This window comes from Centropristis striata, chromosome 8 (assembly GCF_030273125.1).
Source record: "Centropristis striata isolate RG_2023a ecotype Rhode Island chromosome 8, C.striata_1.0, whole genome shotgun sequence".
Taxonomy (NCBI): domain Eukaryota; kingdom Metazoa; phylum Chordata; class Actinopteri; order Perciformes; family Serranidae; genus Centropristis; species Centropristis striata.
The window spans coordinates 21,025,124-21,052,666 of NC_081524.1; the positions used below are offsets into that span (position 1 = coordinate 21,025,124).

The window sequence follows — 27,543 nt, forward strand, 5'->3', positions numbered from 1 at the left end:
GGTTAAATCAGTGAATTTAGCTGGTTGACTTTAATGCAAAGAGAAATTATTCAGGGCATCCATTCCACATTATCAGAAATCACAATAAACCTAAAAACTAAAATGACTTTGTTTGCTTGTTAATTTTGGTGAAACACTGCCCTCTGTTGGACATTTTCCTTCCCTGCAGATAAATTATGCAGACTTAATCACTCATCTGTACTTACATTTAACAAGAAGAATAATTAATCTACCACAATCCATGCATGGTAGACAAATCAACTTATATTTAAATATATATATTTTTTCAAATACAAGAGAAGAATTATTTCTGGTTTGTTTTGATTTGAGTTTCCTGGCAACAGGTGTGCAATGCAAAGGTGACAGACAATGGAGGTGGCTGAGGTAGACAGCTTTATCTTTGTCCCTGATTATAAAAGATACATTAATACATAACTCTTGTTATTTTAATCTGTATTTTTTTTCTTCTCATACCCTAAAATCAGGACATTAAGGAGTCTCTTCAGAAGTCTGGAATAAGGAGGAACATTGATGTTTGCCAACTCAGCCTGCCCAAAAAGTAAGAAACTTTTTTCTGCATTGAAAATAAATATATCTGTTGAGATTCACACTGCTACAATTATTTTTTTAAATGTTTAGAGATTAAAATTTTAGCTATTTTGTTGAACAGAAAACTCACCAGCGTCCCTGACTTATCAAGATTTCACTTTCTGAGGACGCTGTGGCTGAATAACAACAAGGTAAAGCTGCATGTATTTCTGCAACAAAATGATTTTTAAAGTTAAAATTGAGACAAATTCATTCTTATGTAATATAAGATGTAATAATTTCAGATCAGAGAGCTCAGCTGTCGTTCACTCAACTGCTGCTTGACTGAACTTTACCTCCACAATAATAACATCAAGTCTATTTCTGGTAAGTTTTCAGTTACAGTATGCTCTCTGTGTGAAGATAATGTGAAAAATGTGATGAAATTAAAAGGGCATTCTGGTTGGAATCCATAGACAGAGACATCGACTTCAATCCTGGGGGTTAAAGATTTTTTTTCCTTTATACAGGTGCATCTCAATAAATTAGAATATCAAAGAATGTTTATTTATGTCAGTAATTCAATTCAAAAAGTGGAAATAGTACATTATATAGATCCATTACACACAGAATGAAACATTTCATGTCTTAATTTATTTAATTTCTTCTAATTATAATGATTATCGCTTCCATTTAATGAAGAACTAATATTCAGTATCTTAAAAAATGTTTAATATCACAAAAGACCAATTTTAAAAAGTATGTTTGATATGGAAATGTTGGCCTCTGAAAAATATGTCATCTATATGACTCAATACTTGGTTAGGGCTGTTTGACTTCAACTACTGGAGATGGACTTTTCCATCATATTCTAATGTATTGAGGTGCGCCTGTAGATGGCACAAAAACTGGGGTCGATTTATGGTTTTTACAATTTATTTTCACACTGTTTTATTAAGGACAGTGTTGGAGCTATTTAGTTCTTGTTAGTATTTAGTTGTCTGTTTAGTTTATTAATAACAATGAGTATCGTTGATTATTCTAGACGTTTGTTTATTTTGATATTTTGTTTAGCTAGTTAATTATTTAGTTTAATCATCATTATTGTTTAGCATATTTAGTTTACATATTATTTTTGTGTTTTATGGAATTTGGGTTGGCACCGTGGGCGCCTGATGTTATATAGGCAGGTGGGTAGGCAGAGGGCCGTCATGCACCTGGGTGGGCCTATGGTTTTTTTTTTTTTACCTCTACGAAGAGAGGCAGCAGGAGCCATGTTTCTTTGTTCTTTTTGTTTGCTATGGATAAAATATTTTATGGATAAAATAAACCTTTTGGAACTCACAGCCATGCATGGACTTCACCTTCTTTGCCTGCGTACACCACACGCCCATGTTGCATCAGTGGCATTTTGATTAAGTTTGTTTTAAGTTTAATTTTGTTATTTTTTCAGACAAAATTGCAACTACAGACAGCAAGTGCAAGTTATGATTGTTTTCGAGAGATGTGCAGTAAAGCCCTTAATGCTCCTTTAACCCACAAACAGTGAGACCAGTAATAATTTTTTGCAGCTAAATAAATGCAAAAACCACTCCAGTTTTGAATAGAAGTTCTCTTCACTTTCCCTTGATAAACAATAAGAAGACACTCTGAATTTATCTCTCATACAGGAGCCTTAAACCATCTGACCTGCCTCCGACTTCTTTTCCTCCACAACAACCAGATCAGAGGTCTGGAGGACACCATGCACGAGCTCAGGAGGATGCAGCAGCTCCAAACTGCCAGTGAGTGATTAAAACTCGTAAAGACGACATCTCGAGCCTCAGGCAGTCTGTGTTTATTCTTATAAAACCCAGCGAAATCCACAAGATTACACAGCAGACTGAGACTTTACTTAGACTAGATATTTGTTGGATTCTTTTTAAAAGTAAGGGGCTTCTTTGCAGCTTTTTTCCTCAATCCCATCTCCCATGAACCCGGGTATCGACTGCATGTGATCCACTGCTTGCCTTCTATCCAGGTTTTAGATGTAAAAGGTAAGATCTCATGCATATCTGTCTAGCAAAGCCTCAAAGTGCTACACACAAGATTTTTTTCCCATGAAGATCAGGGGCCAGATACACAAAAGTGTTCTTAAGATAAAACTTAAGAAAAGGATGTTAGGATGTTCCTATGAATGTTCTTAAATGCTATTCACCACTGTTTTCTTAAGAATTGTCGTACGTCTTAGGAACTTCTTAGTTTTCTCATTTAGGACGTTCTTAGATTTTTTTTACTTAAGATGACTTGCATGGTTTCAGTAACTTGGCCTACTTAAATAATATGTTCATATTAATTAATTAATTAAGTAGTATCAAATACAACAACTGCCTCCGTGATTTATTAAGAGTACATTGTAGTGTAATCTAGGAATAGGCCGACATGTAACGTACTGAAAGGACATTTCAATTATATGTCAACTGCCAGAATAAGATTTATGTGATACATTCACAAAAAAACTACTCTGACCAACTTCAAAGAACAAAATTTGTCAACATATCATCTAGAGCTAAACTAAATATTAAAGAAATCAAATGAATGTCATACAAATTTGTAAAGTAAATACAAATCAAGACTTTCCTTTTCACTGTAGCTGTTTTCAGACTGCTGAGGGCTTCTCTTAAAGTTGTGAAGAAATATCAGTAGAAATCTAAAAACTTTGTTTTCAAGAATCTCATTTGTTCTCAAGCTTTATCTTAGGAAAAAACTTAAGAAGAAAGTTAAGAAAAAAAATAAAGAAAAGATAAGAATTTCTTTATGAAAACCAAATCTTAAATTTTGTCTTAAGAGCAAAGCTAAGAAAAAAGTGGCACTTATGAAGCTTTTTTTAAAAAAAAAGAATGCTTTGTAAATCCAGCCCCTGGAGTGCATTCTTTACCTTTTTCTGTTGTTAGAGGTGAAGACAGTGGAGAGGAGGAGGTCCATCCAGATTTACAGCCAGGAGCGCCATCGTGTCCTCCAGTCTGTGGCCTTCTGCAGACGGGCAACAAGCTGAAACATTTCCAGTTATCACAGTGCAAAGATGTGTTTGCAGTGTAATAATAACTCTGATCTGCTCAAAATACCCTTCAATGATCAGTCAAAACACTTTTTTAACATTCTGCTTACTCAGGGTAATCTATATAAAACACATCTAGGTCTGTTTAGTACAGTCGACGGTTTAAATTTAGGAGCAATTTGTTTAAGTGTAACCCAAACCAATCAGTAACTGTTTATGATTTATTTATGGGCTGAAAGAGTCAAAAATATTTCCATTCAGTGTTGCTTTTCCCATCCATCCAAATATGCATTGTATGGTTTCATCTTTAGATCAGCAGACTAAATATCAAACTTAGTGTCTGATCTCAATTCAAACCTGATTAATTTCTTAGTTTAGATTTAAATTTAAACATTTATTCTCATTGTTAGCGACCAAAGATCTTCCTTAGGAATAAGAGGCTAAAAATGAAACACCAAAGTACGGTAAACATTTTGTACTACCTTATCATTTGCAAGTGCCTTCATCATTTCATTTCAAATTTGATTAAAAAAAAGAAACATTATATATATATATATATATATATATATATATATATCTGTATCTGTATCAAGATTACAGTAACGAAATAACGAAAACTAGAATTGAAAAAAAAAAAATTGTCAACTGAAATAGAAATAAAAACTAGAGCTTTTAAAATAACGATAACTAACAAACTGTACAAAACTAACTCGAATTATAGTGAAAATGTCCTTCGTTTTCGTCTTTGTCAACTTTTTTCATACTTAAACCTTTTTGGTTGATATGAAATCTATTTCATCCATCTGGTTTTATGACTTAATAAACTTATTGGGGCCGAGATGGATCAGACAAAGGAAATAAAGGAACATTTATTGTGACTTTTTTAAATCTGGCACCCAACAAATACCCCATTACAAAAAAACTAAAACTAACACTAAAACTAATCAAATCTAAAACTAAGCATTTTCCAAAAAATCTAAACTAATTGAAACTAGCAAACTCACTCTTAAAACGAATTAAAACAAACTGAATATAAAACTAATGAAAAATCCAAAACTATCATAACCTTGCTCTGTATGTCAATCATCCATAAATCTGTGAAGAAATAGTAGAAAAAAGAAGCTGCGGACAACAATTCTCATGTCAAATTTGCTTCAGTATTTAACTAATCCAGTAATAGTTGTCAAAACATCCACGGGTACAATGCAAATAGGAGCTGCAAATAGCTAGTTCTGCATACTTTTCATAATGTCAGAGTGCCACAATGCAAACAAATATTAGCTAAAAATAAGGCTCAAGTTTGTTGCTCACAGCTTACTGACTGACTTGGACATAATTCCTTTTACAACCCCAAAAAACAAATTATGGAGCTGTAATTTGTAAAGTTAGAGCATCATCATCTCCCAAATTAAGTACTATATGAAAGAATAATAGGAGTTAAAAAAATCAAATCAAATAATATAGGGGAGCATTACTGGATATCAGAGGCTTCACAATGAAGACTTAGATGCTGCAGGTACATGTGAATGACGCTTTGAGAAGTCAGAAAATCAGTAATTCAGAGATAATAAAGGTTTGTTGAAAAATGAAGAGAAACCAGGTAAAATATATCAATACGATCAATGTGCACTTTGATGAAATTGGTCTTTATTTGATGTGATTAAGCTCAAGTTGTTTGACATTTTGGAGATTATCAGAGTTCAGGACAAACAAAGCCTCGTTGGATCCGTCGTTTGACTCAAATGTCTGTCCATTCAGGCTGCACAATAAATGAAAGAAGATGAAAAACATACTGCTGAAAAGTGTCCTAGATGGCGTTCTTGTGCTGTGATCAACAAATGATGTTGCATTTTTTGGGGGGGAGAAAAAAAAATTAATTTTCTTACCATTTGGAAAATCCTGAGCATTAACCTTATCTTTCACAAAACACTAAAAATACATTATGTTTATGTTAAAAAATATACATTTTTGGTCAAAATTGTGCAGCCATGCCATCCACTCACAATCTGCCATGAAGTTATCAGTACAAAAAACGTCCCAATAACAAATCAAGTATATTGCAAACAAACAACATCTCCGACTGGCTACACAGTCACGTCTTCCCCACACAGGTTGCTACAGTTTCTTAAGGCAGAATTTCGTTCCATCATCGATGTGAACAATTAGCTCATCACATGTTCCCCCTCCCTGTGACCTCTACCACAAACACACCAGCCTACGCAATTTTCACATTCACATATGACAATATAATTTGAAAAATTAACATATAAAAATGACAAAAAGGATGACCGCCGTGGCACAAACCTTCCTCGTTAATGTGTCCCGCCTCTGTGACAGTCTCGGGTCGATAATAAATAGGTTCTTTTTTTCCTGCTGGACCAGTCCTCGTCTGGCTTTCAGTCTCACTGCCAGTTTGCTCTCTTGTCTGTTACGTGTGGATTTATTCTGGCTGCTGACTTTGAGATGTTCCTCAGTTGTCAGCAGCTGGGATGGAAGTGGGGTTTGAGGTTTCTGAGGGGGTGACCTCGCTGTTTGTCTCCACTGAGAGCTCCTGCATGGAGTCTGAGGCCTCCTGCACGTCTGCACTCTCCTCTGAAACACAGATAATACAAAAAAAGTGAAACCCACACAGGAACATGATTTGTGCAACACTTTAATGTCATTTAAATAGGCTTCAACATCATTCCAATATATTTCGAATGCTCATGACAATATATCCAAAAGCTGAAATGTTTCTTGCAAGGAAACCAATAAATAGAAAGTGTTTGGGGGAGAAAGGTCAATGAGATTATTTTGTACTTTGTTCTTTCTTTTAGTGTACACAAACACATATTATATGCCTAGACTGCAATGTTAGCCATGTTGTATTTTTAAAATCTGATTATTATTATATATTTTTTTACACATTTCTTTAAAAATCAAATTTTTACCCATTTGAAATAACTCAATTTTGTAGCTTTTATTTTCTGTTCAAAAATTAAAACAAAAATACAGAGCCTTTATATTTGACATTTACTTATATTATTTACATTTTATTCATATTATATTTGTATTTTTAAAAAATACTCTGATTTTTTTCTTTAAAAAATAAAACAAAAATACAGAGCCTTTTATTATATACTTATGTTTTTTAAATTTATATTATATTTGTATTTTTTGATTAAAAAAACCTGCTCAGATTTTTTTAAACTTTAAAATAAAATTAACAAAAATACAGAGCCTTTATATTTATTATTTACTTATATATGTATATATATATATATATATATATATATATATATATATATATATTTAATTGTATTTGTATATTTTGTTTATGCTTATATTATATTTAAAAAAAGAAAAACAAACATACTCTTTCAGGTTTGCACATTTTACTAGAGTACTCTGATGGATGGTGTCTTTGAAATAAACACCAAACTCAATACACATTCCCCTGGTCACAGTTTTCAGATATTTGACCGTCTTTAGACACTACTTGTTATTTCTAGTTCTTTTTATTATCATGAAGAAGTCCCACTCCATTGATATAATCTGTGTGTGTGAGAGGAGTGTTTACTGTGCTGTAGTGTTTCAGTCTGTGTCACATTCTCTCTCTCAGACAGATGAAGTACCTTTGCTTTGCTGCATCCTCAGTTTGGCTGATTCCTCCTCCTGCTTCTCTCGCTGCTGCTGGAGCGCCTTGCAAACTTTCTTGTGGGTGAACCAGTGCAGCTTTTGGCAGGCCTGGCCGCAGTAGATCACCTTGTACCATAAATAAATAAACAGTGTTGACTTAATTATACAAACATAAAGAGAGGATACGTGCCAACATTGAGATAGTTTTAAACATTATTAGTGTATTGTTGTTATGAAATTAAATTGTATTACAAATTTAAATGTGAATATGTGATTTGAAAAACTTAAATAGAGGAAAAGATTTTCATTGTTTCATAACTTTTATTGCTGATAAGTTGCAGTCAAAAAGTTTCTGCATATGTAGAAAAGAGGTAAATGTATACACTACCACTGAAAAGTTTGGTGTTGTTTCCCATGAAAACAAACTGTTTTAGTAATGAAATGAGTTACAAAATGAATCGAAAATATATTAAAGACATTAACAAGGGTAGAAATAATAATTTTAACCTGTACAAATCTCCAACTTCTCCTCTAGATACTCAGCCAGCCTGAGGAAGAATCATTTTATTGCTTCTCAAATTTTTCAGCTGTGCTAACATAATGCTCAGGTGTTTTAATGATCAATGAGAAAATCAGTCGTTTCCAGCTTTAATAGTCATTTACCAAGTTAACAATTTCTACACTGTATGTCTGCCATTTTCATTTAAAACAAATTCTGCTTGTCTTTCAAAAACAAGGACATTTACAAGTGACCCCAAACTTTTGAGCGGTAGTGTAATTGCTGTCATTTTGGCGCTCACCATTTTACAGAGGGAGCATCTCTTCTCGGCTCCTTTTTCTCCACAGGAGGTACAAAACTCTGCGTCCATGAAGCCGACCTGACCTGTGATGGCCTGAGTCAGCACCGACAGAGCTGTGGGGTCATTACCCTGCCATGACAAAGAGAAAAAAAAATTAAATATTTGACAAAAGGTGCAATATTCAGGAATTTGACTTGGTGAAAAAACAAGAAAGTTGAAATATTAGACTGTGTACAGCTTAGAATGATGAAAATGCAACATATAGTGTTTTACAATGCATAAACAAAACACCAACTATTTTAGTCAAGCAAGTTTTATCTATGTCTATTTATTGTCTTTTACTGTTTTAGTCTGGCTTTTAATAGGTATAGATATTTGTATATTTGTCTAATTGTTAACTTTTTTAGTTTAGTCTTTAATTGGGTTTTATAATTTATTTGTATTGTTTTCTGTTTAATTCTTTACTGTATTTTACTTTTGTAGTTGAATCTTATTTTTTTTAAAATTCATATCTGTTTAATTATTTACTGTATTTACTCTTTTTTGTGAAGTCTTTAATTGGGTTTAATTATTTTCATTATTCATTTATTTTTATCCTTATCCATCTAATTATTTACTGTATTCACTCATTCTTAGATTAGTCTTTAATTGGCTTTTAATAGTTTTTCATTAGTTTTGCATTGAGTCTCATTCAAATCCAATGTAAAGTAAAACGAGAGGCTTATCTTTCAGATCTACTGTGATATACAGAGTAGCAGCAAAATACTGGGTTTAAAAAAACAAAGTTGCATATAGTATGTTATAATCTCTTATCAGTTTCACTCGTTCATCCAGACTCACGATCTCCACAGGGGCGATACTCCGCACCAGCTGCTGCAGCAGCGTGGCGTCGCAGTAAGGAAACTTGCGGATGCACTCTCTGAGAAACTTCTCCTGGTACACGGGGAAGCCGTCGCTGTCCCGACCCTTCAGCAAACTGCAGGACAGGGATCAAGAATCACAAGACACACATTAGGAAAACTTTCATAATTGTAAAGCAGAAGATGTTGGAATAGACAGAGCTCCAGTCGAGGTAATTTCCGTTCTTGTCTTGTCAAAAAATACCTACAAGGGAGTCTAAATCTGCATAACATTCTACCAAACCTGGAGTAAAAATGGAGCCACCTGAGTAACAGAACTGACTGAGACAGAACCGACAGAAAGATAATTCTTCATCCTCCATACAGAGGGAGATATATTTACAAAGCCGGTAGAAAAATAACATATACTGACTGAAAAGTAGAGGTGGTAAGCTATAGGTACTGTATTGTTTGTTTACTTACTTATAATAATAATTATTTTTAATTTTCCATTTAAAAAAATAGCATTTTCTCTCAAAATTGAAATTGAGATGATTGTAAAAAAAAATTTTTTTTTTTTTTTTTACTGCTCTTCACTTCTTTCCAGATGTGTATTTGCTACATTACTGTCAATCGTAATCATAATAAGTAGTTGGATATTTGTTGTTTGTAGCAACAGTGTGTTGTTGTTGCAATAAAAACATTACTCAAAAAAAAAAAAAAAAAAAAAAAAAAAATATATATATATATATATATATATATATATATATAGCTATCAGGCACTGCAAGTTCTTAATTCAGCACGGAATTTACTAAGATTTTACTGATGTAAAAGAGCTCTGCCACTCATTTTCAGTAGCTCATCTGATTTGCATGAAGTGCCACTAAAGCAATGGAGCGCAAAAAATAAGAAGAATTTAATTAACTTCATGTTGTCAGCTCAACAAAAACTTCAGAGACTTAATAAGTTTTGAAAATTAGTAGGAAATTTTGAAACCTTTAAAACTTCTTTGACTGGCTTATTTGAAATATTTGTAAATAGATCATATAATGGTATATTGAATGACTATTCCCAGCTGCTTCAATCACTGAACACTGGACTTAAGGTCAGGACAAATAGGCACAAGGGATGGACAAGAAACAGAAACATGAAGTTGTGTGAAAAATAACAGACTCTTGTCTTGTTAAACAGGTTTATAGTGCGTCTTTATATCTGCATCTCTTTCTCTATTTTGACCTGTCTCTCCCCTTCTGTTTGTGTCTGATGCAACAGTGCTGCAGATGTTACACCTGCTTTTCCCAGATGCTAAAGATTGCACAAAATTTTGTCATGTGCAGTGTTAAATCAGGAGCAGCAGCTATTGTGCAAAACCTCAATGTTGCCCTTTGGTAAATAAGGAAAACCCCAATCTGACTATTTGGACAAATATCATATAATATCACAGTTTCACCTCTTGATGAGACCGTCCAGCTTGTCCTCGCGGTCCTTGAGGAAGGACGCACATTTTCCCAGCACGCAGCTGATAAAATGCATCTTCATGGCCAGCACCTCGTTCATGTCCTGCTGCTTAATGCACTTCTCGCAGATGAGCTCCATCACCCGGCGGCATTTCTCCAGAGCCTCCACCTCGGCCATCAGAGGGTTCTCCTTCACCAGCATCACCATCTGCAAGACATAACAGATACTTACTCAATTTTTTACAATAATCAACTTTTTTTTAAACCAAAACAGACTTTGTGGAGTGTATTTACTGCGTCCTTTTGTTGTAAAATGAAGCGTCTATTTTCTTCCAATTCTGTTCAGTTAACAATGCAAGTAGACTGCAGCTAACAATCATTTTTATTTATTAATTATGCAGGCACTTGAGTGTATAAGTTGTCAAAGATAATGACAATCCCGAAATACACATTTCCACAATTAAATTAAGTTAAATGGAAAGTGAGTAAGTTGGCAAAAAAAAACCTGACACAAGAAATGAGGAGCAGGCTTCAGAGATCTGGTCACTTCTTTCCAAATTCAAACTTGTCGTCTTCCAGTAACATTACTTGAGGCAATTTATCAGATTTTATGCTCTGTGTGAAGCCACAAAGGGCTGCATACCATTTTTGTTTACATACATACAGTATTTCTACCCCCACATAGACTTGGTGTGTAAAATTGGTCCAGTTCCCCTTTCAGCCTCAACACTAGGCAATATTGTACAAACTAGCTCAAATGCATGTATTTTTGGAACAAAATGAATGCTGTTTTATGCTCTAATGTGTGGTGAACGACCCAAGAGGCCCAAGAACATGCTGGTTTCCAATCTAACTCATCATTACAGCGGCTGATGAGTTCTCTGATTACTTGTCCCCTCGCTGCATGAAGGAATATAATCAGTGTAATTGGCTGCTGGTGTGTTTGGAGACAAAAACCTTTGTGCACAAAAATGTTATATCTGCTGTCGGGTAAAGATATATACTTATTTGTAAAAACATTTACTATAAAACAGCATCTTTCGACCACCCTTCTCTGTCCAGCGGTGTCCTACCTTGACAGGGTTCAGGTTGGTGCTCATGATGACCTTGTGGAGGGGTCCGGCAAGTTTTGGCGGCAGCTTTGGTTCCTTCTCCAAACCCTGGGGCTTGGTGTAGTAATCCAGTCGGGCCCGGGAGAAGAAGTTGTTGATCACTGTGACACAGTCGTGTTGCCCTGCGGGGGAAAAGAAGAGACGGTTCATTTTTCAACATAAATGTCGTGTTTGTTACATGTTTATATTTAGTGAAAGCAAATTACTATTTAAGTACAACACAAGACAGTTTGATCAGTGAAAAGAATTTCAAACTGATTTTACCAACTTCAGACCAGCTGGAGCCAAACAAGATGTTTTTTTCAAAATGCATTTGATTTGGTCAGTATGTTCAGGCTAGCAGCATAGTGCAAGTGCCCTAAGGATGCTGAAAAATGGAAGTTTAGCTTTCAGAGGAACATGAACAGAAGTCAAATTTAACAGCATCTCACAGACATCTGCCACTGTAAAAATGATACCTAGTAATTGTCGATCTTGTGACTTTTTTCAAATAAATCTGACTGTAAATAGATATTTATAAATAGGTATTTACACAATGGTATAACATTGATCTTTGCATTTTCGGATTGCTGGGACTGAGAAGTGCTTTGTGATCCCAGAGCCTTTGTGTGTATAAGGATACAAGGCTTAACAACACTGGACTGTTGTGTGCATGTCACAAACAGACGTACCGACAAAGGCGGCCATCTGTGCAGCGGTCCTCCCAACAGAGTTGACAACGTCTGTTTCCGCCCCCGCGTCCAACATCATCCACGTGATATCGGTCTTTCCTGCACACAGAGGAACAACAGTCACAACTCAAGCAAGGAAATATGCTCGAACATTGACAATATTTCACCTCTTACATATAGAAAATACCTGACAGGCCAGCAAACATCAGCGCTGTGTATCCGTGCTCATGTTCATTGCAATTCACATCCGCTCCGTGTTGCAGCAGCAACTTGCACATGTCTGCCTTTCCTTTGTAAGCAGCGTGCATGAGAGGAGTCATCCCGTACTGTGGACGAGACAAAAAAAGCTGACAAATACTGTACAATATCGATGAATAATAATTGAAAACTCATAGCTTCCTTTACTTAACAGAACATCTGTTTTAAACACCTGACTGTGACAGGTGGACACAAAGGAGTGACAGACAGACGGAAGGAAGGCCAGACATTAAGGACCCCTTCAAAGCCCTTCAACACGGTGACTCTTTATGTGTGGTCCCCTTGTCCTTCACATATGGTACTGAACAAAGGCAGAGCTTTGCTTAAGGACATCAGCACATCTACTCTTCTACAAGACAAAAGGCACCTACACATTTTTTGCAGGACAAGCCTCAGATTGTGCATCTAATGTTTTGTGTGTGCGTGTGTGTGTGTGTGTGTGTGTGTGTGTGTGTGTGTACTATTTGAGGATGAAATGTCTTGAAAAATGTATTAGAAATTGCAGCAGGTTAAGTCTGCTCAAATTACCTGCCAGTGTGTAAATGAAGTTTTCAAAAATATAACAAGATGTAACCAGTAAGATCCTTTATTCATCCTTTATTGTGCAACATTTTTTTGTGTTTCATATACATAACATACATACAGTATATACATATAAAATATATACATAAACTGAAGCCTAATTAAACAAACACACAGGGAATAGTGGAAACACATCACACTAAAACACTTTACCTCCATTCTACCATTTTCTACCTGTTCTACTTGCACACATACACATTTATTTTTTGTCATCATTGGAGGGAGCCTGAGAACAATAATTTCTCACCAATGATTTGAGATTTGAAATCTGAAAGGATACAGTAGGGTTATCATCAAATACACTTACCACTTTAGGACCTGTGTCCTTTGTACAAATTAACATGCACAAAAAAGGTTAAATCATAATAAAAGAAGCTCTATTACCTCGTCTAAGCAGTTTACTCGAACATCCTTACAGCCCAGCAACCTTGAAGCCTCTTGGACGTTTCCTAAGATCATAAAAAAAATTACTGCATTTTAAATACATTTTATACAGTTTATGCAGCTCTAGACAGTAAACCCACCTGTTTTTACCTAGATTTAGTACCTAATTGATCTGTTATAATGTAATTGTTACATAATACATATACGATACAAACATTTCAACATAGAATACATATAAAGGGCAATAAAGTTCACTGAGGTGGGCTTGTTAACTCCATGGAGTCTTGGGCTATTTTGTCCATTTTTGAATCCTTTTCATCCTGCCTGTATACACCACTTAAAAATGTTTAAATGCCATGTTGGTCTATTTTTTTCCAGCACAACCTCACCGATGCGACCTAATAATATTTATTTTATTTTTTATTCTGACTTACTGGATCAACATTTTGAACCAAAAAGAAAAAAAGAAAACAACCAACATAAATGTGATCTTGATCTCGTGTGGCTCTATTTCGTTTGTGTCTTGTGTGTTTAGTGTAACGATTTTGTGTCTTTTGTTGTGTCTTTTTTTGTTATTTTGTGTCTTTTGTTGTGTCTTTTTTTGTTATTTTGTGTCTTTTGTTGTGTCTTTTTTAGTTATTTTGTGTCTTTTTTTGGTCATTTTGTGTCTTTTAAAACACTATCATGCTCAATAAGGAATTTTAAATGTTGCAAATGTGAAGAAAGGTTGCAAATATATCATATAAGATATCCAGTTCTATAATTTTATACAAAATATATTTGATCTTGTCTCCAATTTTACTTGGTATATCATCATCAAACTGAAACTGGCCTCATGGAGTTTACAGCCAGAACTTTAGAGGTATATTTACAGTAGGGCTCCACGCTGCTTTGTTTTCTAGTCTGGATGCCATGAAGAAGTCATGCTTTGGTGCTTTTGGAGACTCCAGAGGGTTAAGACAGCAATCAAATCAGGAGAAAGCTACACGTTACACATTATTAGCAAGCTAACTGTCATCTGTTACTAGCCACTACCAAGTCTAGTTAGCAAACACAAATTTAAGTTAACTGCTGTGGTTTAACAAGGCAGCCACCAAGCAGCAAAAACACCAGTCTGACATTATTACATAACATGTATTAATATTTTTAACGTAACTTATGAAACAAGCTAACAGGAGCTAACCGCCTGTGTGGGTTTCTAGGGGGATTAGCGTTAGCCGCAGAGGCTTACCTGCTGTAATAACCTCAAATAACTCCTTTTCGCTTGAAGACAAGTCTCCCTTCTTCGGAGCAGACATGTTGGTGATTAATAGTGTGAAATTAGACTATGACGGCACAAGTAAAACGCGGAGTTGTCTGTTAAAAGTCAGCTTTCAGTGCTTCTAGCAGAGTGGTGGGCTCGGCATGGAGGCTCGCTCAGGTTGAGCTGTCATGTGGAATGTACCACTGTGGAAGCGTTAGCGGGGGTGTACTAGCTCATAAGCAAAAACATACTTCAAAATGTCTAGGGCTTGAACAGATTCTGAGTACTAAGTACTATTACCAGAGCAAAGCACTATTAACATATACATCCAGGCTATATCATAGTATCTAACAGCAAACATGCCCACATGTGAACAATTACAGCGGACATAATACCCCCTTCTTGCACTTAAATGATCCGTGCCATAGAAGTCGAGAAACTTCATTCAGAATTTACCATCAACGTGACCGACAGGTGAGAAGAGGTGTTTTATACCCAGAATAATAAATAATAATAATGGAAAAATGGATATAATGATCTGTTGTAATTAAAAAAAAAAAAAAAGATATTCAAACAAACAGCCAACATGAAATAACATGGGAAATTGATGCGGGTCATTTTTTTGACCCATGTTGTGCATTAGAAGGTGTTTATATGTTGTGCATCAAAGGGTTAATGTATTTCTCTGAGCTTTACAATAAAGACATGGAAGATTAACATTTCCAATAATACTTTATTAACAATGGATTGGAAGAAAAAACTGACAAAACAGTGGTGCAAAGTAAATAAATACATTTATGACCTATTCAGATCCTTTACTCAAGTGAAAGTAGCTACTAATAGGCTAACGAGTTGTACAAAGAGTCATGATGATATACCTCTGTTTGACCTACATGAGTAAACCAGAACATCAGAGAGAAAACTGGCTGTTATTATATTCTAAATTTCTGTTCTTGGGTCCAATCCGCATCAAAATAATACTAAAAGTTTTTCGAAAAGCAAACCAAAATAGTCTATGTCTACATTTTTCCCATACAAAGGTGTTTTTTCCTCTCCCATTAATTTGAATTTGACCCATCAGACCATTAAGAGGCAGCTTGACCCTAAACAACTGGACTGAAATACCTGATATAAAGTATTTAAAACTAGATCAACATTGACCAGCCACAACAGTGAAACTCTGCTTACAAAATGTATCATCATCAACAGTCTAATAACATCATAGGTCTACATAATATATAATAAAATATGTATATTTTCTGCAAAAAGAGTACTTCTACAATAGCCTAAGTAAACAGTCTGAATACATCTAAACTTCTAAACTACTACTACTTCACTTAATTTATTGATGTGTAAGTACATTTTACATATAGAAATGCTCCAAGAGTTTAGAGCAAAAACTACTTCTCTCTCCCTTTTTGCCATTTCAGTTCCGTTCCTTCATAAAAACTCTTCCATCAGGCTGCTTTTTCCACCCTAAAACATTCGTCACACTTGTGTTGCTGAGCTTCTGCTTGATCTGAGGAATAGAAAAAAAAATGAACAAATTCAAAGCAAATATTGAATCACAAATAACATTTTTTCCCCCACCTAAGGGTAGTGGAAATAATTTGAAAGCACAACATATCACCTTTTAAGTTGATCGTTTTTTACACATTCAGCAGCAGGTCAGTTCAGTATTCACTCTCTTTTAGCTCTGGTTAGCTTTTTTTTGGTTCTAATTCCAATTCCAAGTCCTGCAGAAAATATCTGACTCCTAGCTGCTAAATGGTTCAATGTGTAACAAGCTTGTTGCCACCTCAACTTAAATTAAAAGTAGATAAAGTCGCTTCTTAAAACTCACATTATTACTTGGTATGTGTTAAAAAAATCTGTTATTCTGTTTCTTTGTCTGTCTCTGTTGTCTGTCTCTGTGCATGACGCAGGCCACTATCAAAGGTCACTATCAAATGCATGCCTAATTCACTGTGTGTGCCCTCTCTCTATGCATTTATATATTAATCATGTAAGATGCTTTTGATATAATGATCATGTGCTAATATTGTTTTAAAACTACGATTACTCTAGATCAGGGATGGGCAACTGGAGGCCCGGGGGCCGCATCCGGCCCGCACCCTCACTTGAAGTGGCCCTCAGTACAACTACATGCATTTGAGCAACATATCTTCACTTTCCCTTTTATTTTTAAACTCCGTAAGGTCACTTCTTTCTTGGCATCTTTCATAATTAGCCACTAGAGGGCGCTGTTAACTACAAACATAGTTATGGGGTATTTTCGGCTACTGCAGAAACACATTGACTTGCGTTTTTTTTGGAAGAAAACCGTCTCCAAGAGCAGTACATTTATATATGTATGGCAGAAGAAATTCCAAAGCTTCAAGAGCTTTTGATGGACATTTTTTTAAAGTCAAACTTATTTTCCAGCGTGACAGTCTGATACCTAAACTGTGTGGTTAAGAATTCCTTAGCGTTTGGTGTAGAAATTGTCCTTCCACCACATTACCAAAGTCTGAGTCAGGATGCATTTACTTTACTATAACCACTAATTACCTCTAATCTTCCTCCCGGTATTTGTTGTTTACAACCAGCTAGACTAAATTTACTACATCAAGCAGTAAACTACACAGTGGCAACATTATACTAGTCAATCATGTCTATCATCAATTTCAAAAACATTAACTCTACATTAGGGAGATTATTTTATTCCTGTGACTTACTTGATTCAGTAACTGATCTTGCACTGCCGCATCGTTCAGATCCAAGCCGTTTGAGCTGATTCTCACTTTAATGAAACTCACAACAGGACCTGATATAAAGAGACACACACATTTTGTTATTTTTCATCAAACAACCCATGATACTTAAAGCTGGTGTGCTGACCTATTGCTATTTTGCCAGGAGGAGAGTGAATGGCAGTGCTGCACTGAGCTGCTGGCACCATAACTGAGTCCAGAACTCCAGCTTTAACTGATCACACTGTAACACTCTGAACCCCAAATGGTTTCATGGCGTTTTTTTTTTTTTGATGTTGCTCTTTTTACATTTTATTCACTACAATATAAAAGTCCTGCAGCTCTATGGAATCAGCACAATCACAACTAGAAGTTAGAACAACTCAAAAATGTTTTTTTGTGCGAAAATAATACCGTTATAAGGACATAAATCATTAGAAAAAAAAATTTCATCTCATTTTTTTTTAACACATAACACTTCTCCAAGTTGCCACAAGAGTCACACATGTTGGAGAAAAAAAAGGGTCATCACATGCTCTACATATTTAACTTTTTGCATATTTCCAGCCTCTCCTGTCCTCTCCTCTCAGCTCTGTGTAAACAGATTTTCAGTGAATATTTGTCACATGACCGTTCGTCTCAGCATAATCAATCATGGTTTCACAGTTTTTCGCTGAGAAGTGCATAATTTTACGTTTTTAACAGGATCTAGTTATTCCAAATTGGTTTATTTTTGGCAACATTTTAAATGATACATGAAGAATAAAGTGATTTTGACAGAAATTTCACAATTTTAGGCTTCGTTTTGATTACTTTTTTTAGTATAAAGAATATAAAAGAACAACTTTGCTTACAGCTACAGAGGAATGGATGCGCTGCATCACATGACAGATTTTCCCATTGACCAGAATTTCTTCTTGACAAAGCACCACATTTTCCAGGATAAGAGATTGCAGGAAATAGGCCTGCTTTCCAATATCTAAACGAAGATTTCGTCTGGTCTGACCACCCCCAGTCGTCTCTGAAGAGGCCAACCCACACCCTCAGGTCACCGGCTACTTCCTGGATTATCAGGCTTTCCTCCTCGTTCCTCACACTGGCCAGATCTGTGTGAAAAGTCCTGCAGTAGTCCTGAGCATCAGACCAGCGCATCGTTGTTGCAGTGAGAACATACTGGTCACGACCATGCTTTTTTCCTAAAAATGAAATGAAATGAAAAATCAAAAATAAATGAGTCAAAGTTGTATAGAGTTTTTGTTGTTTAGACATAGTGGGCAATTGAAAGACTCACCATCAAAACAAATTGCACGTTGATGGAAATAACAGAAACGTTCATCCAGTTGCCCCCCTTTGTAAGCCCCACATCTCGCATTTGATTCCATGTCCCAAATCAAATAGTCTCTTTCTCCCTTTTTGTAGAAATCTTTGTCTGCCAGAGACCAGTGCCACCCTGAAGTGTTCTCTTGTCGAACCCCTATCCACACAGGATCATCGTTCTTGTCCTGGACAGCTTTAAGAGCTGTTTCCATCTCTCCCATGTCGTCTATAGTGGCCAGGTCAAAACAATTCTGTCTGCAGTAGCTCTGCGCCTCCAACCAGGTTTTTTCCTTATTAACTAAGAAGTACTGATGCTGGGGGACACATGAGGACAGAAAACACAGCACTGTGCAAGAAAATGGGAATGATATGTAAGGATTACAATGCAGTCAAAAAAAAGCAAATTATATGCAATTTTTTAGTGATAAAATACTATACAGACAATGAGAAGAAAGCAGTGGAAACTGATGTGGACAGAGTCTATCATGTGTTGTCAGATAAGCTGTTGTAAATATATTGAAAATTACTACATTACTTCTCATAACTTGAAAGGAACTAATAACACTGACCTGAAAGAAGCAGAAGTAGATGTATTATCCTTTCCATAGTTTCTATAAAGATCAGAAAAACTGACACTTTAAGAAAGCCAACTGGATTTATCAGCTGTAACACCTAAGCTTACATTAAGCTTTTGCTGTTCTATGTATTTATATATATTCTAGATGTTACATTTATCCATGTGAGGGAATATAGAACAGACTTACCTTGCCTTTGGTGGATCCTGATGTGTGTAAGGATCCAGTGCTTTCTTGTTTGTATTTATGCCTCATTGGAGTTATTCAAATCTAACAACTCAGTACATAGATTTGATTGTTATTTGTTTATTTTTTTGAACAGACCTAACTAAACTCACACTCCACATGCCTTGTGACTTGTAGAGTCTCAGTGAATCATGAAATGCAAATTAAGTTGTAAATCTGGACTTGTGTGGAAAGGTGTGGACTTTACAAATGGAAAGCTATGTAAAAATATAATAATTAAAAGACGAGGACTGTTTGTGTTGAGAGTTTCCTACTGGGACGGACTATAGAAGTCTACAGCAATTTACTAAACAGGTTTTTTTTTTTTTTACAATGACACTTGACCTTGAATTCGATCAAACAAAAAATTCAACTTAGGTACAACACAAATAATGCAACTGATGTGCTGTACAAAGAGTTTATAGCTCTTGCTAATTTTCCACCTCTTGTCCCTAGTTGGGCTTGTACATGAACAACAACATAATCAGCACAAAATGATGTAAATGATCAACATGCTAAAACTACATGATACAATAATACAAGACATATACATAATCAGCATTATAGGATATAAAAACTAAATTACACAGTACACTAATATAATACCACTATAATACCACATACTATACTGTGTATATCCTCTGTATATATATATATATATATATATATATATATATATGTATGCATTGATACTACTACATGCAACAACCTATTTAACATGGTAAAATATTTTTCTCTAATGTGCAATATCTGAAAAATGCAAAGTACTCTCAGGAAAACAAACAAACACAAAAAATATTTATTAACAATGAATGCCAAATAGCAGCCATATAAGTAATTAATGTATATAGGGTGTTTAGAATGTATGTATACTGTATGTCTTATTTTTTATATTCTTTATTCTGTTTTTTATATCTATGCTTCTGTGTCTTGAGCTGCTGTGACGACTAAATTTCCCCACTGCAGGATAAATATGTCATATCTTATACCACAAAATCTGTACTGTATATTATTAAATATAACATCTACATCTACTTAAATACCAGGACTCGAAGAGTTAATGTGTTCAGCTTTGTTTTCTTTTTGCCAACACTTAACCTTTGTTGTGAACAGTTTTATATCCGTATGTTTTATATATTAATTTGATTTCAGTTCTAAATGTAGATCTACTGTATGGTTTTTTTCAGTTACCAGTCACCATGCTCCTGGTTACTCTGTTACCATCACGTCATTGGATGAATCTGGAAAGAGGCTGTGGGGCTAGACTATGTAGACATTTGAAAATGAATTTAAGAAACAAAGATGAGTGTAGCTCTCAAAATGATGTACATTGTATCTGTTAGATGTCTAAATGAATCTACTGCACAAAGATGTCTAGTTATTGACTTTGTCATCTATCAGCTGTGACCTCTTAAACTTTTGAGCAGCGTGTTCTGGATCTCTCCGTGCTGATTCAGCTGATTATCTCATTATCAAGCAACTTCAGGAATTCATAATGGGAATCAGCTGTGTTGGAGCAGGGAGAAATGTAAAACATGCAGGACAACAGGCACTCCAGGAGAGGTTTGGAAAACACTGCTTGATAGAAGTGGTTCCAAACCCAGAGTTTAACACTCTGGGTGCACACATTGCAAAGCTTTTGATCAGAAATGACATGACCTGACATAGAAATATCTCTGAGGAACAAGGACTTAAATTTACAGACAGTGTTGGACTATTGGGCTTCACTTTAGCTCAAGTTTTTTTTAGCACTTTCACCTCAGGTTCAAATTCGGCCTGTGGCTCCCGTGTCAGCGTGGGTTCTCTGGGTCCTGGCTTCCTCCGGCTTCCTCCCATAGTGTAAAGACATGCAGCTTAGGTTTAATTGGTGATTCGTAATTGCCCGTAGGAGTGGATGAGAGCGTAAGTGGTTTAGTCAGGCGGCTTAGCTTAATAAAGGGGACACACCAGACGAAAGCACCAAATTTTTTCCACATGCTCTCTATCACCATACCTTTCAACTTCTGGTAGCAGCCACTTCATCAAGATTGCGGATCAGAGATGGCAGTCATATAAAGTCCATGAGAAGCAATATACCTTCCAAGCCACTTAAAAGGTCAATCTTGGTGTGAAAATATACATTTTCTGGGTCAAGGAATCATTTAAAGCTATTCCAGCGGACAATGTCAGCTGGGATTGGCTCCAGCAACTTGAACTTGATACTAATACTATCAAATGCTAAAAACACACACTGTACTTCCTTTATCCTCACTAATAAACAAGTGAAACTACAATAACTCACTTCTAGCAGCAACTTTTTATTTTTTTTTGCTTCACACAGTGTCCGCTCCTATGAGGGACGAAAAATGACGTATATATAAACGTCATATATAAACGAAGTATAAATAAATAAATAAATAAATAAGTGAATATAAATAATAAAGTGAATATAAATAAATATATACATGTATAAAAAATAAATACATGTGGAAATGTAAAAATAAATGTGAATTAAATGTTAAAAAAAGAAAAAAAAAACACATATGCATCTTTTGCATTTATTTATTTATCTAAACATTTTTATTTATTTATTTATTTATTTATTTATTTATTTATTTATTTATTTATTTATTTATTTATTTATTTAATTATTTATTTATACTTATATACTCTTCTTTCCCTCCTTTAATTAATTAAAATCATACAAAATGCCACTCTGGATGGTCTCCAGTCCAGCAGGTGGCAGTGGTGTTCACCTGCCTTCCTTTATTTCACGCCTGCAGCTTTAAACCCAACAAAGCAGGCTGCAGAGAACACTTCCTGTAATCTGACATGAAGCTGAGTGGAAATTAAAGCTCATACATTCTGTCTCTACAGAGTTTTGGTATATTTTGTGACAGTTATTGTCACATACTAATAATTTCCATATTATTTTGGCTTCTTATTGTAGCCTGGATGCACCAAGCTTGATCATTTGTGAGTCAGGTGAGTGACATACCATAGAACAGTGACCATCAGCAACAATAACAACATGATCCATGTGTAGGGAATGAAATTGAGTATTCAGATCCTTTACTCAAGTAGAAGTACTAATACCACTCAGTAAGAAATACTCCACTTATAAATAAGTATGTAAGTATTGTCAGATAAATGCTCTGTATGTTGCATTTTAATGCTGTAAATGTTTAAGGTTGTGCTCATTTGAACTCCTTTTTAAACTGTTGGGTAGTTTAATCTGCAGCAATGCATCATATTCTATAAGCTCATCATATGTTTGTAGCATCACTGTCCTGTGAGAACCACATGTCTTTAAAAAGCCAGAAAAACAGTTGTTTATTTATTTATTTAATTTTAGATTTTTGATTATGCATTTCCAGCTGATCCAAGAGGGTTTTTCAATAGTTTATCGAGCTTAGAAAGTAACAGAATATACAAGAATATAGGACCAGTTTATCCTTTTCATTATCACAAACTCATAAACTCAAAATAACCAAATTTGAAGGTTTTCACTGGACAAGAAGAGTGTGAAAAACCTCAAACTAAAGCTGTAAAACAAATCTAGTGCAGTGAAAAGTACCTTAAATTCACTGGTGGAATGTAACTAAGTACATTTACAATTTACAGTTTTGAGGTACTTGTACTTTGCTTGAGTATTACCTTTTTTTTCTACTTCATTACATTTTGAGGCAAATGTTGTACTTTTTACTATATTTAGCCGACCGCTTTAGTTACTTTTCAGGTCGAGATTTAAAATAAAAAACACGATAAATTTGAAGTGAATAGACATTTTTTTAATTCAACCACATAAAAGTATATTAAGTAGTTGAAATGAGCCCTATCTTTTCAAAATTAAAGCACTTCTTACATAAATGCATAAATAATAAAAATCCAATGATATATTTAGAATATATAAAACAATCTGAGTGGGTCCATTCGGCATAACGGGTACTTTTAATTTTGATGCTTTAAGTACAGTTTGATGTTGATAATTTTGTACTTTTAAATAAACCGGTTTTGAATGCAGGACTTTTACTTGTAGTGGAGTAATTCTGCAGTGTGTGATTGGTACTTTTACTTAAGTAAAGGATCTGAATACTTTTTACACTACTGCTTAAATTTCTACTTTATCAGATGTAGTTAATAGATGGTAAAACACACACTGCACGTCCTCTTTGTTGTTCAGTTGGACTGGAAATGAAACAGCAGCACCAGGACCTCATCCTGCAGGCGTGCGGTGCTTCTTCCCTGCGTGTCGGTGCAAAGATCCAGACTCTGTGGAGCGGCTATGGGGAGATAGTCCGGCTGCACCTGGAGGGCTGCGAGCGGCCCTCTGTGGTCGTCAAACACGTCAAGTTCCCGGAGGAGGCAGAGCACCCCGGAGGCTGGAACACAGACCGCTCACACACGCGTAAAGTGAGATCCTACCAGGTGGAGACGCACTGGTACCAGAACTACTCCACCAATCAGAGCTGTCGGACCCCTGCCTGCCTTGCTGCCTGTTCCCATGGAGACGAGATGCTGATCGTGCTGGAGGATCTGGATGTGGCTGGTTATGATCTGAGAAGGTATGAACACAGAAAATGATGCATGCAGCTTCAAATCTGTAGCTTTGCAAAGGAGAAGGAAAAAAAACCTCTTTTTTTTTTTTAATCAAAATGATGCCATTTCCTAATTTCTTCACACTGCCAGGATATAATTGTGGTGGAGAATTACAAATCCCTTTTTGATATTTTAACTTTTTGCTTAAAAACAGTAACATTTAAATATAATTTGACTAAAAATGACTAAAACCCACCATGTCAACATCTCTATTTGTTTATTAAAATCTATGTTCACGTAATTTAAGTGAGGTAAATTTAATTAAAGTAGTAATGCAACTCAACAACTTTTAAAATGTAATTCTATTGAGTAAATCCACTATATTTTCTTAAACTAAAGGAAACACAGTTAAGTTAAAAAAAATTAAGTTAATTTATCTTATTTATTTTTTACTTAAATCAACTGTATGTTGTAAGTAATGTGTACTGAGAATAAACATGATCCAAAAATACTTTTAAAACATTTATTTAAAGACAACTCATGGGGGAAAAATAGCAGATGACAGCATATATGAATCAAACAATTTATTTATTTTTGCTTTCTTGCTGATCAACATTATGTGATTACAGAATGTAATCTGTTCTTCAGGTTCTTAAAAAAAAAAAAGAGGAAAAAAAAATCCCAATTTTGAAAAACAAAACTGAGGATATATTCTCAGTCTTGAATTCAAAGCCTTTTTAACACATCATGCTACAAAGTAAAAAACAACAACAAAAAAACAACATTTCTTTATGGCTCATTAGTTTTGGACACAAGAACCCTTAAATATGAATTAGAAAGTCAGCAGTTCAGCTTTTTAGACCTCATTCATTATTCATATTGTATGTGTGTAGATATGATAAGAGAATAAAGGCCAGACAGATATATTTGTATACCACCATTCATACACAAGGTCATAAAAACACATGAAAAATACAACAGACATTCAAATAGACATTAAAAGCACTAAAAGCAGAATTAAAATATGACATTGTGATGTTAACAGTGTATTTTGAAGACGATAAAAACAATTGAAACAAGGAATTAAATGATTTTTTAAAAGATATCTATTGTGTTTATGAGAAAGATGAAGGAAACAGTAATATTTTCAGCAGACCTCCGGTGTTCAGGGAGGCTGAAAAGAGAAATTTCATGTTGGATAAATAGTTTTCCTCCATATAGGACGAGCGTGAAGGACAGAGAAATAAAGGCTTGTCTCAGCTGGCTTGCCCACTTCCATGCTCTCTTCCTGGGCGTGGCCCCGGACGGCCTGTGGCCCGTCGGCACCTACTGGCACCTGGAGACCCGGCCCGACGAGCTGCAGGTCATGGACCACGCCGAGCTCAAAGCGGCAGCCGGAGACATCGACAAGATACTCAATGGGTGTGTGTTCAAGACTATTGTTCATGGAGACGCCAAGTTAGCAAACTTCTGTTTCTCCCAGAGTGGACGGGACGTGGCGGCGGTGGATTTTCAGTATGTTGGCGGGGGCTGTGGGATGAAAGATGTTGTGTACTTTTTAGGAAGCTGCATGGAGGAGAGGGAGTGTGAGAAGAGAGTACCAGGCCTGCTGGACTATTATTTCACTGAACTAAAGCAATCTGTGAGTCGAGATGTGGACTTCTTGGCCCTGGAGAAAGAGTGGAGGGAGATGTTTGCATTTGCTTGGACAGATTTTCATCGTTTTCTGCTGGGATGGAGCCCAGGACACTGGAAGGTCAACCGCTACAGTAAACAGTTGACCAAGGAGGTTCTCCGCAAACTGAAACTGTAACCAGAACCACAAACTTTTACCTCTGAGTGTGTTGGCTGAGAGTTGATCTGTGTATTGAAATTGAATCACTCACAAACACCTTTGTACAGTAAAGCTTGCTAATCAAAACAAGTCTGGTTAAATAAAAGTTAGTGAGAATTGCTCTGGCTTTTCTTTTCTATTCTACACCACTTTGAACTGGGAACAAATTGTACCATCTTTATTATTATTTTTTATTTTTTTAAGTAGGTTCTAGCTTCTCTAATGAGAAGATTTAATATTTTTTCATTTTTACCACTGTGTATTGAATTTTTTTAAAGTTTTTTTTTTTTAAAGATTTGGACTATAAGGTGGAATAAAACAAACTTTTTTAATATTTTGAATTTAAAAAAAAAATTCAAATCAGCATGTATACTTTTTGTATTAAAATGAATTAAAGTAAAATAACTAACTTCAATTAAATTATACTGAGTAAACCTTTCTGTTGTGTCGCAGGTCAAATTGAGCCATTTCAAAGTTTAAAAATCTAAAATAAAAAAAATTAAAAGTTAAATGTATTTTTTCAAAATGAAACTTCTTCTGCTTTGCTTAAGTGTAATCAATATATAAAATATGAATGGTTCATTTCACATATTTCACGAGTGAATTATCCTCATCGAACCATGATATGTGACAAATTATGATCACCATAAATATTGATTGAAATGGTTAGTAATGAAGTTAATAATGAAATATAAACAATATTTCAGTTTCTTTCAGTTTATTGGGATTTTTTGGTTTCTGACACTTTTGGATGATTAAACATTGTTAAATTTCATTGTCAAATTGACCCAGAAATATTATTGCTGTTCCTAAGAAACAAACATAAAAGTCATAAAGACAACACAATTATCAATATTGTTTTGTTTTAAATTAAGTTAAATTTATCATTAGATTTTAATATATAATTTAAGTTCAGGGAACAAACAGCCGAGAATTCATTTTATTTTACTAAAAGAATTAAATCAACTGAACTTGGTATGTTGTACTAAGAATAAACATAATACAAAAATATTTTAAAAACATTTATTCAAAGACAACTTTAAAAATGGCAGACAACAACATTTATGAATCAAGCAATTTATTTTTTGCTTTTTTTGCTGATCCACATTGACATAAACTTCATTCATATGGGAAATAATAGGCCTAATAGACATTTTTCACTACTTTCTGACATTTATAGACTAAAAAACAATAAACAAACGACTTGATGATTAGTTGGAGTTAGTCCTGGTGTTATTACACTCAATGCACTCTTCGCATATGCGTATATCAGTGTTCCGTTTCTTGTCTGACAGTCTGTAATATCCAAAATATCTTGGAACGTCTCCCTTCTTTTTTTTTTAACTACCCCTAGGTGGCATTAAAACTTTTTCATCCCTCACAAGCGGAAGGAAGGAATGCCACGTCATGTTTCAGCATGCATCCTGTAAGTGCTGGTGATGATGTAGGCTTGTTTAAAAGTCACAGTCTGCAGTGAGGACTTTTACCTTTAATAAATAAATTTTACTCATTACATATTTATTCATAAGTATAGTTTTCAATGCAGGATCTTTACTTGTACTAGAGTAGTTTTACAGTGAAGCATTAGTTGATTTACTTGAGTTTCTGAATCATTATTCTTACTTCAAGAGATGAGATAAGGCAGCTCTGTCCTGGGATGCCCCCTCGACTCAGTGGAGGTGGTGGCTATAAGCTTGAAGAATGACTCCCACCCCCTGCAGGACAGTTTAACTACACTGAAGAGCTCCTTCAGCGACAGACTGCAAAGTGTGTGAAGGAGCGATATTGCAGCAGTCAGACTGTACAACCAGC

General features: G+C 35.1%; 3 protein-coding genes across 4 annotated transcripts; 2 read left to right on the top strand and 1 right to left on the bottom strand.

Moving 5' to 3' along the window:
- The first annotated feature begins 338 nt into the window (after positions 1-338).
- On the top strand, positions 339-4,121 carry LOC131976071 (leucine-rich repeat-containing protein 72). The gene is made up of 7 exons (XM_059338966.1): positions 339-384; positions 486-559; positions 671-740; positions 834-915; positions 2,199-2,312; positions 2,475-2,564; positions 3,462-4,121. The coding sequence occupies exons 1-7, from the start codon at positions 370-372 to the stop codon at positions 3,560-3,562; spliced, it is 546 nt and encodes a 181-aa protein (XP_059194949.1). The 5' UTR covers positions 339-369; the 3' UTR covers positions 3,563-4,121.
- A 1,069-nt stretch (positions 4,122-5,190) lies between these two features.
- ankmy2a (ankyrin repeat and MYND domain containing 2a) lies at positions 5,191-14,920 on the bottom strand. Its single transcript, XM_059338958.1, has 10 exons — positions 14,519-14,920; positions 13,288-13,352; positions 12,251-12,389; positions 12,064-12,162; positions 11,354-11,514; positions 10,274-10,488; positions 8,824-8,959; positions 7,984-8,112; positions 7,180-7,309; positions 5,191-6,157 (listed from the first exon to the last, which is right to left on the bottom strand). The coding sequence occupies exons 1-10, from the start codon at positions 14,583-14,585 to the stop codon at positions 6,036-6,038; spliced, it is 1,263 nt and encodes a 420-aa protein (XP_059194941.1). The 5' UTR covers positions 14,586-14,920; the 3' UTR covers positions 5,191-6,035.
- Positions 14,921-22,182: 7,262 nt separating this feature from the next.
- pkdc (protein kinase-like domain containing) lies at positions 22,183-25,850 on the top strand. 2 transcript variants are annotated; one of them, XM_059338962.1, is made up of 4 exons: positions 22,183-22,343; positions 23,542-23,923; positions 25,119-25,319; positions 25,460-25,628. In XM_059338962.1, exons 2-4 carry the CDS (start codon positions 23,553-23,555, stop codon positions 25,485-25,487), a joined length of 600 nt encoding a protein of 199 aa, XP_059194945.1. In that variant the 5' UTR covers positions 22,183-22,343; positions 23,542-23,552; the 3' UTR covers positions 25,488-25,628. The 2 variants fall into 2 exon arrangements, with proteins under 2 accessions (XP_059194945.1, XP_059194944.1); XM_059338961.1 differs by having other exon boundaries at positions 25,119-25,850.
- Positions 25,851-27,543: the final 1,693 nt, after the last annotated feature.

Excerpts from the sequence above, each read along its gene's own strand:
- LOC131976071 (XM_059338966.1), top strand. Across the intron at positions 560-670 it reads CAACTCAGCCTGCCCAAAAA|AAAACTCACCAGCGTCCCTG; the intron begins GTAAGAAACTTT and ends TTTGTTGAACAG. Across the intron at positions 916-2,198 it reads TAACATCAAGTCTATTTCTG|GAGCCTTAAACCATCTGACC; the intron begins GTAAGTTTTCAG and ends TCTCTCATACAG.
- ankmy2a (XM_059338958.1), bottom strand. The coding sequence starts at position 14,585 with ATGTCTGCTCCGAAGAAGGGAGACTTGTCTTCAAGCGAAAAGGAGTTA. Across the intron at positions 11,515-12,063 it reads ACAGATGGCCGCCTTTGTCG|GGCAACACGACTGTGTCACA; the intron begins GTACGTCTGTTT and ends TTTCCCCCGCAG. Across the intron at positions 6,158-7,179 it reads GAGGATGCAGCAAAGCAAAG|AGGAGAGTGCAGACGTGCAG; the intron begins GTACTTCATCTG and ends TCTGTGTTTCAG.
- pkdc (XM_059338961.1), top strand. The coding sequence starts at position 23,553 with ATGAAACAGCAGCACCAGGACCTCATCCTGCAGGCGTGCGGTGCTTCT. Across the intron at positions 23,924-25,118 it reads GCTGGTTATGATCTGAGAAG|GACGAGCGTGAAGGACAGAG; the intron begins GTATGAACACAG and ends TCCTCCATATAG.